Genomic DNA, 12,082 nt, shown 5'->3' on the forward strand with positions numbered 1-12,082 from the left:
ATTGTATAAATCTAAAACCGATTTGGAAGTTACATGACAATATAATGTTAGGGCACCATATTGATTGATCCTAATAAAACAGCAAAATCAATTGAGGTAAAAAAAAAATGTATTGTGAAAAGCAAGAATCTTCGGGAAAATCTTTAACAAAAGGCTTAATTATTCCTTAAACAGAAACTTTACTGTACTGTGAATAACATTCAAATATCAAAAAGATATATTTCCTAAAAATTTTGAAGGAACATTTGATCTTTTTAAAACATACCGGAAGTGAAAGCACTTAAGCGGTAAGCGGAAAAACAGAACATAGACCTCACACCGGGGCCGAATCCAACTGTAATTATTCATGACTTATATATGATATATTGTGGAATATTCACAGGAAAAAAGAAGAAATTTTTAAAATTTCTTCTTTATTGCAATGATTAGTCCAAGCTCAAAAAAATCTTTAATTTTCGTCTTATCAAACTACTCCCAAATACAATATTTACTGTATATGTTATCAAATTTCATTCTACTTCTAATTGATATCCTAAATCATTCTAACCAGACACATATTAGTTATAATGTATCTAATTTTAGTCTTTGTAGAAACAGACAATGGATAAACGGATTTTGAGCGAAGCGAAAAATCTATTTTTGGGTAAGATGGCCATGTCGTCCTGATGGAAGTTCCTTAAAGGTAGCTTCCTAGGGTATATTACAACTACGGTGATATTCCCAGAGAATTTACCTTAAGGTACCCAGAATTCTAACTCCTGGAGCGAGTATCCCTAAAAAAGACCTTAGGGATATCGTAAATATCAGCGGACGTATTCTTGACACGCCACATAGCAATCTATACCCCGAATAGAGTTAACACTTCGTAGGGGTCAAATGGCAAGAAAACGAAAACGATAAGAAAAAAGGGGGGAGCCGTTCGTAAGGCATCTCTCCTCCCCGTTTTGTAAGCGTGCCCTGCGCCGCTCGCGGCGCCATCTGTATTCCTTGTAGCGATACACGAGGTGCTACAGATACTGTATGTAGGGAGGGGTCCTACTGCCCTTTTCTTTTTTTTTTTTTTTCTTTTTTTTGAAAAGGGACAGGTCGGGTCCATCAGGACGACATGGCCATCTTACCCAAAAATAGATTTCTCGCTTCGCTCAAAATCCGTTTTTTGGGCTCAAGCCATGTCGTCCTGATGGAAGTATACTAGAGCATTACTGTATTTGTGGATTCTCAATACATGCCGTACTCCTCAGGAATGTTTCTTAGTCAACTCGACTGAAAGACCTAAGATGTTACCGTTATACATCTTTTCACCAATCATAAACCATGAAAGCGCTTCCTGGCCCCTACAGGGAGGAGTCCTACTAGACTCTAGAAACGAACGAAGAGTACATATACCTATGTATGACTCACTCGCAAGCCGATACAATATAGTGGTCTCACTCTATATGAAGTAAAGCATAGTCCTTACGGAACTACAGCATCCAAGGGAAAAACCGACCAGCCCCCTGGTCGAAGTAGAATTGGACAAAAGGTTATATCTGCGTAGGATTAAACTTGCTGCCGCTACCGTCCTCTGAGAAGGATGGAGCCCTTTATGCTAAGGAAAGTATAAACCAGTGCAACAAGGCTTGCATTAAGGAACAGGCTATTATAGATATCCCCGATTAATATACATAGGCTGAATGCTCAATAATTGAAACGAAATCAATATAGGTGAAGGAGACGCAAGGTTCCCGAGAACAAGTTTATTGATTAACAATAAATAGACATGGTTACCACAATTATATACATATGATAGGTGGATGACCAACAATTTACACAAGTACTGTAGTACATGGATATATGGTTATCTGAAAGAAAAACAATCAGGTTACTTTTCACATACCAAGGTATCAAAGTTAAAAGTCCATGTTACTAGCCACTGACATTAGCGTCAGAAACGCTCGGCACACCTGTCTGTACTTGTGCTACAATCACCATAGCGCCGGAACAGTCATTGTGGGCTCCCAGAGCCTTCACTTCTAGTTATAGCAATGCATATAACTATACACTCACCCGAGAATCAAAGTCCCAATTAAATCCACTGTTCCTCGCAGAGTTAAACAACAGGGTTAACGACGCAACCAACTGCTACCACAGACCTCTTTAGCTGCTCCACTTGCTTAGCATAGTGGCGAAAGAATACCCTGGAAGACTTCCAGCCAGTGTATGAACGAAGGTGTTCAAAATCCATAAAGTTAAAGAAGTTTAAGCATGAAGTAACTTTCCTCGGATCATGACCTGCGGGTGAACTGTCAGGATCCGCTCTGCGAATAAAGTATGTAATTCTCGCCCTGAGTTGATTTAAAGATAAATTCGAGCCCGATGTTTCTCCTCTGAATAGTTGACCCCCATGGAAGTCTGAAGTTCTACGAAGATAGACCTTTAGGCATTCTACGGGACATAGAGATGCATCTTCTTTCAGAGGGCAGATTCTCCAGGGACCCCACCTGTTGGTGGGCAACTCGTTCTTAGCGAGAAACGTAGGGTCCGGAAACAGGTTCAGTTCTCCCCCATCCAGGAACTGAACCCGGCCCTCCTCTCTCGAGAGGGCTACAATCTCACTAACTCTGGCCCCAGAAGCTAGGGCAAAAAGGAAGATCACTTTTTGAGTCAGATCCTTCAGTGCACACTCCTCATTATCCAGTAATGAGGCAAAATGAAGGACTTTGTCTAAAGACCATGAAATAGGCTTCGGAGGAGCTGAAGGTCTAAGCATAGCACAGGCCTTCGGGATCTTGTTAAAAATCTCGTTAGTGAGGTCTACCTGGAAGGCATACAGAATGGGTCTTGTCAGAGCCGACTTACATGTAGAAATCGTGTTAGCCGCCAGCCCCTGTCCGTGGAGGTGGATGAAGAAGGATAGGCAGAAATCCGTAGAGATCTCATGCGGATGATTGTCTTTGACAAAGGCTACCCATTTTTTCCATGCTGATTCATACTGCCTTCTAGTAGACTTGCACTTATATTCTTCCAGGAAGTCGATGCTATCTTTCGAAATTCCGAACCGCTTCTTCACCGCTAGGGAGAGAAAATCAGGAGCTGCATGGTCCGTGTTTTCTGTAATGAATCGTAGACAGTCGACTTCTGGACTTGCTGGGACAGAACTGGGTCCGGGAGTGGTAGAAACTCTAGTCGTAGTTCCAGAGCTAGAGGGAACCATACACTGTTCGGCCACTTGTGGGCCACTATTGCTGCTACTCCCTTGAAGGATCTCAGTTTGTTGAGGACCCTCAACATCAGATTGTGAGGGGGAAACAGGTAGATCCTGGACCATTTGTTCCAATCGAGGGACATCGCATCTACTGCTTCCGCCAAGGGGTCCTCGTACGGGGACACATATCTCGGCAACTTCTTGTTGTCCTTCGTCGCGAAGAGGTCTATCTGCAGTTCTGGGACTTGACTCGAGATGAAGGAGAATGATCCTGCGTCTAGGGACCATTCCGACTCTATCGGTGTAACCCTGGATAGAGCGTCCGCGGTCACATTCCGGACTCCTTGAAGGTGAACTGCTGACAGGTGCCACTTCTTCTTCTCCGCCAGTCGGAATATGGCTAACATTACCTGGTTGAGAGGTGGAGATCTCGATCCCCGCCGATTCAGACATTTCACTACCACCTCGCTGTCCAGTACCAACCTTACATGGATCGAGTGACGTGGGTATACTTTCTTCAGGGTAAGAAGCACTGCCATAGCTTCTAGAAAGTTTATGTGAAAAGTCCCAAATAGCTTGGACCAGGTCCCTTGTACTTTTTTCCGATGGGAGTGACCTCCCCACCCTACCTTTGAGGCATCTGTGTGAATTGTTACTGACGGGGGAGGTGGCTGAAGAGGTACTGACCTCTTTAGACGACTGGCTTGAGACCACAGTCTGAGAAGAGAACGTAGCCGAAGTGGGACCGATCTCTTCAAGTCCCTTCGCTCTTTTGATGCAAAGGTTCTCCAAACTCCCGCTGCATCCTTTAGCTGTGCTCTTAGCACTGGGTCTGTTACTGACGCGAATTGAAGAGAGCCCAGAACCCTCTCTTGTTCGCGTCTTGATATCCTATCGGACACTAGAAGTCTCTTGACAGACCCCGCTATCTCCTTCCTTTTTGACATTGGAATGAAAAATGGCGTGACACTAGGTCCCAGTGAATTCCCAACCACTGGAACCTCTGAGCTGGAGAAAGACGAGACTTCTTTCTGTTGATCATGAAACCTAGATGTTCCAGGAACTGAATCACCTGTAGGGAAGCTTGTAAGCATTCCGCTCTGGATGCTGCCCACACCAACCAATCGTCCAGGTTGGCTACTACCTGGAACCCTTTTAGGCGTAACTGTTTGAGCGCTGCGCTCGCAAGCTTCGTAAAGATCCTTGGGGCTATGTTTAGCCCGAAAGGCATTGCTCTGAAAGCGTAAAGTAATTGTTGTAGCTTGAATCCTAGGTAGGGGGAGAGACGGCGACTTATTGGAACGTGCCAATAGGCGTCTGACAAGTCGATGGAGAGGGTATATGCCCTCTTGGGCAGTAAGGCCCTTATGTGTTGTAATGTTAACATCTTGAACTTGTGGTTCACTATAAACTTGTTGAGTGGTGACAATTCCAGAATGACTCTGAGTTTCCCCGAGTCTTTCTTGGGAACACAAAACAGCCTCCCTTGGAACCTGATGGACTTTACCCTCAGGATCACCTTTTTCTCCAACAGTTCTTGAGTGTCCTCCTCCAAAACGGGGGTGGAGTGTTGGAAAAATTGAGGGCACAGGGGCGGAGTACTGTACCAACTCCAACCCAGTCCATTTTTGAGCAGGCTGTGGGCCCAGGGATCGAAGGTCCAACGATCCCGAAAATACTGTAGCCTCCCTCCTACCGGCGACACTTCACTTTGAATGCTGCCCAGCAGTCTTGCCTCCCTGGCCGCGACCACCTCTGAATCATCTTCCCCTAGAGGGGCGTCTCGCCGAGCCTCTGGCTGCACCTCTGGGCTTTGCTCGAAACGTGGTCGATTGCCCTTCGAACTCTGGATTGAATGCCGGGGATGCTGATGACACTGCCTGGGGTACCCATTGGAAGGTGGTAGGGGTCTGGGCTACCAATTGTGGCACCGGAGGCAAAGCTGGCTGCTGCTGCTGCTGACGTTACGGTCTGAAAGGCTTGGCTGGGTGGGAAGAAAAACTCGATTTCTTCGCCTTTCCTTTCGGCTGAGGGCCTTCATCAGGGGAAGACTTCCTCTTAAGGGACAGGCCCCACTTAAGGAGAAGATTTCGATTCTCAGTGGCTGCCTTGTCCACCACCTCCTTAACCACCTCATTGGGAAAGAGATCTTTACCCCAGATGCTGGATGAGATGAGTTTCTTGGGTTCATGCCTCACTGTGGCCGAGGCGAACACAAACTCCCTGCAGGCCCTCCTCGCTTTGACAAAGCTATAGAGGTCCTTTGTCACCGTGGCCAGATGGATCTTAGCCATTACCATGAACATTTCAGGCATCTTAGGGTCGCTAGCCATTGTCTCTATGTTTGTCTGGAGAGACATCGGGGCTGCCAGACGCTCCTTTGTCTCAAGTTCCCTCCGTAGGAGGAATTCAGACAATTTGGGAAGGTTTTCGCCGAACTGTTGACCTGCAATATCGGCGTCCAACTTCCCAACCGAGAAGGTGAGATGTACCTCCTTCCAGTCCTTGTTGTCCAACGGCAAGGCCAAAGACAAGGGCTTGCATTCCTCCAGGGATGGGCATGGTTTGCCAGCTTCTAACGCCTTCAAAACGGCCGCGAACCCTTTCTGCAAAAAGGGGAAGGCCCTAGCCGGAGAAGATACGAAGGAAGGGTGCTTCTTACTCAAAGCAGCAACTTTTGAGTTTGAGAAGCCCCTCTGCTTCAACGCAGACGTTAGTGCAGCTTGAGCCTTAGCGTGATCCAAGATGATCACCTCCCTCGGTTCCGTCTCCTCCTTCGAGGCCGGCTCCTTCTTCAGACGGACATAACAGTCCGGGTAGGCCCCTCTGCTGGGCCAGAATTCCACCTCCTCAAGGGGAACTGAACCCAGCTTCTCCGACATGACGATCTTCCCGACCGTCATCGGCATGTGCTCGGCATATCTCCACGGGTTGGCATCCGAGCACACAGGAAGGTCCTTCACGTTGAGCTTCTTTGGAGGCCCACGTGACGCTGTAATCTTCTGCATCTGGAGCTCCATTGCAGCGGCCTTCTGACTATTCTCCCTCTGCATCTGTTGTATCATACCAACGATGGAAGAGAGAGCCTGTCCCAGCTCTGCTGGAAGAGCGGACGAAGTAGAGGGAATAGGTTCAGGGGCCGGAACCGGAACGTCTGAAGGTACGGAAACCTCTTCCTCCACGGCAATCGGATCTTGATCCTCCTCCTCACCCTCTGCGAGGAGGTCCTGTTCCGCACGGTCGGACAAGTCCGACATCTTGTCATCCAGCTGGATGTCCTGCATGGCATCCGCAACATCCTCCTCCACTGGGATCTGGACGAGAGGGATCTCCGGCCGAGGTTGGGGAACAACAGCGTCAGTAGAAGCCTTGGGAAAAAGGTACGCCCTCATCTTCTCATTAGGAAGATAAGGTCCAGTGGTGTTCTTCTGGAAACCCCTTACCCATAAACGGAGCTTCTCCCTCGCTGCGTCCCTTGACTCCGCCGACCTAGGGGATTCAAAAGCCTCAGATAGCAGGTTAGTACACACTGAACATACCTGCGGATCCCTGTAGCGGTGATCATCCTTGGAGGCTGCGCAAGCCGCGTGCCTCCTACACGAGACATGTCCGCAAAAGTTCTTGCTGCGGACATTGCAGGAAACGCTATCACATTTCGGATGCCAATCCTGTAAAAGAAGAAAATCTCCATGAATATCAAGTGAATTTCAATTCACATGTATATATGAGCATGCACAAAGAATAAGGGAAAGACACATACTTGTGAATCCCACACAATCACCTGTGGAAGCCCACCAGCCATTAAAATCAAATGGTTAGTCTTTGCTAGAATAACCAGAGATCATATTTCCCGAGGGAAATTAGGTGTAGCTCACACCTAAGGTAAGATTTTACCATTCTGGCTAAAGATGAAAAGAATTCTCTTTTCATCCCTGTAAGGCAACACCAAGTGACTGCACAAGGCAACACAAGTAAGTTAGAAAAGACAGTGTTGTAACATACTATATCTTGGTCTCCCCTGGTAGAATACACCATACAGGGAAGAACTGATACAGTACATGAGAGTGGTGTGCCGGCCGGCTCTTGCCGGTCAGTACCCCACCCCCCCTTTTTTTTCAAAGGTAGGTCTCAAGTATACAACTTAAGATCACCCATACGGGGGAGAACTCCAGTTCCTATGCCTTAACCGGACGGCAGTGGTAGCCGGTCCGTAGATACCCGGGTGGCACCCAGCTGCCGGCCATCACTCTTAGTGGCCGGCCAACCGAGCGATGTACCTGGCCGGCCGGCAGCGGTGAGCAAACCCTGCCGGCTGGCATCCACACCAGGTAGCTCCCGGCTGCCGGCCGCCACTCATAGCAGCCGGCAGGTGAGCGAGGATACCGGCCGGCAAAGGCATATAACCACCGCCGACCGACAGAAAGAGAACTAGAGAACACCCCCTACCGACGGCCGGCCCCTAGGCCGGCAGACGGCAAGGACAACACATAAGAAGACAACAGAATGAGTGCTGGGCTAAGAGGCTATGTACCTCCGCGCCCGACACCCGAAAGAGTGCCGAGAGGAAGGGGAGACACTAAGTCAGGCTTCCTAACCACTGCTTACTGAATCTACAGACGGCAGCGGTTGAGGGACCAAGGAAGGACAAGTATGGTGAAGACTCTTGCCATGCCATACGACGCAACTTCTACGTTGACAACTTGTTGAAGTCAATGGACAGCGAGGAAGACTGTATCCAATTGACAAAAGACCTCATTGGACTCTGTGCTGATGGAGCATTCTGGCTGAACTAGTCGACATCTAGCAACAAGTGCATTCTCGCTGCCGTGCCTGAAGGGGAGAGAGATAAATCAGTGGCTAAATTGGACCTCAATAAGGATGAGCTGCCTACAGAGCGCGCTTTGGGTATCCGCTGGGACATGAGCAGTGATGACTTCACCTCCAAGATCAACATGAAGGAGAATCCTAAGACGCGAAGAGGAGTTCTCTCTGTAGTAGCTTCCTTGTATGATCCACTTGGTTTTGTTGCACCTTTCACCCTGAAAGGGAAGATGTTACTACAAGACCTGTGTCATTGCAACTTACCTTGGGAATAAGAAATGAACAACGACGAAGCCAATCGCTGGAGCAGATGGACTTCCATGCTTCAGTGTCTAGGAGACCTCAAGATCAGAAGAAGCCTGGTGCCTCCAGACTTTGGGGAGGTATCATCGTACCAACTTCACCATTTTGCGGACGCAAGCCAGGCAGGATATGGTGTGGCCACATATCTGTGCACGGTAAGCAAGAATAACCAAGTGAACAGTACACTGGTTATGGGTCGAGCTCGTGTAGCTCCCCTCAAGAGACCGAGTATTCCACGATTGGAATTGACTGCTGCTGCTATGGAAGCTCAACTTGATTGCAAGATCAGGTCAGAACTTGATTTGGAGTTGTGTGACTATGTGTTCTGCACCGACAGCACGTCTGTCCTGAAGTACATCCGTAACCTGTCTGCAAGATACCACACGTTTGTGAACAACCGTGTGAACCTCATCCGCGACCTAAGTGACATCACCGCTTGGAGGTATGCGAAAACCTCTGTGAACCCTGCAGACCTGGCCTCGCGGGGCCTTGATGTGGACAGCTTGCTGGAGTCATTGCTGTGGCTGACAGGACCAGAGTTCCTGTGTCAAGAGCAGGACAGTTGGCCAGCTCTTCCTGACAATGTTAAGCTAGCAGAACTAGATGGAGATCCAGAAGTTAAGCAATCTGCAACCATCTTCAGCATGGTGGTGCCGGAACCAATCTTAGTGGAGAAGATTGCTGCCAAGTTCTCTTCATGGACCAAGATAGTGCGAATCATCGCTCGACTGAGGCGATTAGGAACCAGGAGTGGATCAGAAGTGTTATCTGCAAACGAGATGAATTGTGCAACAACCATAATATGGAAGAAGATTCAAGCTCAAGAGTATGGGAGTGAGATCAAATCACTCTCCAAGAAGGATTTCAAGGTGAAGAAATCCAGCAAGATTTGCAAGTTGCGACCATTTCTATAAGAAGGCTTGTTGAAGGTTGGTGGAAGACTCTGTGAAGCCACCATCAGTGATAGCTGCAAGCACCCCATCATTCTTCCATCCAAGTCACCAGTTGTGAGGAAGATGGTGCGATGGACCCATGAAACAAAAAGCCATTGTGGGCAGAAGCATCTTCTGGCTGAACTAAGAAAAAACTACTCGATCGTTCATGGAAATTCAGTAGTTAGATCAGTGATACGTGACTGTGTCATCTGTAAAAGACTTAGTTGTCGGCCAGTGAATCAAGTGATGGCCGACTTGCCCTCTGACCGGATCTGTCCGGGGGATCCTCCCTTCACCAATACATGGGCAGACTGTTTCGGTCCCTTCTTTGTGAAGCAAGGGCGCTCTACAGTGAAGCGCTGGGGAGCCATTTTTACCTGCCTGACAGTGCGAGATATTCATCTGGAGGTTCTCAGCTCGATGGATCAAGACTCCTTTGTGAATGCTGTGAGAAGATTTACGGCCAGGCGAGGAGCTGTCAAGAGAATATGGTCAGACAACGGTACCAACTTCGTCGCAGATGACCGAGAGCTGAAGGAAGCTCTTTAAGACTTCAAGGAAGAGGAAATTGCCCAAACCCTAGCAGCTAAGGGAATCGAGTGGCGTTTCAACCCGCCACATGCGTCACACTTCAGAGGAGTCTGGGAACGCCTCATACGCTTAGGGAGAAGAGCTCTCAGTGCAACCTGCCTGCAGCAGGTCACCACTGACGACACACTATCGACTCTGTTCTGCAAAGCCGAGTCTTTGGTGAATGGAAGACCCCTAACCAGGGTAAACGACGACCCAGACTGGCCACTGCCGCTGACGCCTAGTATGCTGTTGACTCAGAAGAGTGCAGTGCTCCCAGTAACGAAGACTGACCAGAAGGACTTGTATGTTAGGTGCCGCTGGCGTCAAGCGCAATATCTTACCGACCAATTCTGGAAGCGATGGCTGAGGGAGTACCTTCCATTGCTGCAAGAAAGGCAGAAGTGGACCATCCAACTGCGAGACATCCAAGTTAGCGACATCGTGCTAACTACCGACTAACATCTCCCAGAGGCTCTTGGCCTATGGGACGAGTCTTGGAAGTGACTCGAGACTCTGACAACCGAGTTAGACAAGCCAGTGAAGAAAATGAGCCTTCTCCTTGAAACGGAGTGTGATGACAGTGGAGTGCAATTGGAAAAAGAGTGAACGCCGTGCGCTGCTCATATGGCGTGCTGTGTATGTGGCATATTTGCGGTGTATTTTGTATACTACAAAATAGGGGGCGGTGTAGGATATGCCGCAGCGTTTTACGTTTTTAGTTAAGTTGGCGCTACACGTTTTCTTTGTTGATGATAAGGATGAGTGGATAAGCGAGCGTCGGGATTGCCTGATGTTTGTTTTGTATTTAATTATATACTTATGTGCACTATTTTGAATTGAATATTCCTATTGAATGGAAAACTGTATACATTGTTTGTTTACTTTTTTATATGAAAAAGAAGTATTGAGTTGGTACTGAAAAATATTGTATTGTTATTGTTGGCATCTGCGAAAAAGGCCGCGATTTATGCCCGCCTTACTGCCTTTGTTAGTTCAGCGTGGGCAGGCTCTGGAAAGCACATGGAATTTCTGCATGCTGTTGTTTGGCAGTATTTGTGATGTGCTGAGCTGCCCAGTGTACTCACCATAGTATTAAGTGACCAGTGTTGCTGTTAGCAAGGAGGCTGAATGCTTCTGGTGGTACAGCAACTTCTACCAGTGGTTATCTGGGAATTTTAGTATTAGAATCGGCGTCTGGAAAATGTAAGTTTATTTTTTATGTTAAGTGAATCTTACCTGTGGAATTACTGTATTGTATTTTACATCATTTACATTATTTTGTATTTACATGATATTTACAGTATACATATTGTTTTACAAGAATATTTACATTATTTTTTTGTATATTTATCGCTACTTTTGTTTGCAGCGTCAAACCTTGCTTCTTTGATGGAATATATGAACACCACAGAGGAAGACTGTTTGACTTCACCCTTAGTAAAACACCGATATTCAGAACGTAGCTGCATTGGTGGTGCGGTGTTCTACACAACGCCTTATACTAAATACGTCACCCTGCTGCCAGTGACATCCACAAGATTTAGAGGGTTATTTCATCCACACCCCAAACTCTCATTATTAAAACAAGTAGTTCATCCGCTTATATGCGTATAACCATTGGCAAACATTGATGACTAAGATATACCGCTTAGCACGGAGATGGTTTGGGCATGCTCTTCGTAATTCCCAAGAGAGATTAGTTCACGAAACGTTCAGCAGGGCAACAAAAGGTACACCAATAGTTGGAAAACCAAAGCCTACATGGCTTAGGATTAGGACACATGTAGTAAGATATGATGAAATGAAAAGTATTGAATTAAAACTCAAGATGGAGATGACTCAAAAAATCCAACCGAGGCCCTTTGCATCAATAGGCGTGAAATGATGATGATGATGATGATGATGATGATGATATATATATATATATATATATATATATATATATATATATATATATATATATATATATATATATATATATATATATATATATATATATATATATATATATATATATATATATATATATATATATATATATATATATATATATGTACAGGATAATAGGGTGGCATATATAATTGCGGTTGCAGGTGTTGAGGTGCCGGTGATTACAATAGAGGAAGTGAGGAGAGCACTAGATGAAACGAGAGTAGGAAAAGCCTCTGGTATGGATGGTGTGAGAGATGAGATGTTGAAGGAAGGGGGTGTGACTGTATTTGAATGGTTTGTGAGATGTTTAATATGTGTTTTTTGTTGTCAATGG

The 12,082-nt window shown here is 46.5% G+C and overlaps 1 protein-coding gene across 1 annotated transcript; it reads left to right on the forward strand.

Moving 5' to 3' along the window:
• Positions 1–8,568: 8,568 nt before the first annotated feature.
• Positions 8,569–9,792, forward strand: LOC137646344 (uncharacterized). The gene is made up of 2 exons (XM_068379450.1): positions 8,569–8,996; positions 9,699–9,792. The coding sequence occupies exons 1-2, from the start codon at positions 8,569–8,571 to the stop codon at positions 9,790–9,792; spliced, it is 522 nt and encodes a 173-aa protein (XP_068235551.1).
• Positions 9,793–12,082: the final 2,290 nt, after the last annotated feature.

The sequence above is a fragment of the Palaemon carinicauda genome, chromosome 9 (assembly GCF_036898095.1).
Source record: "Palaemon carinicauda isolate YSFRI2023 chromosome 9, ASM3689809v2, whole genome shotgun sequence".
Taxonomy (NCBI): domain Eukaryota; kingdom Metazoa; phylum Arthropoda; class Malacostraca; order Decapoda; family Palaemonidae; genus Palaemon; species Palaemon carinicauda.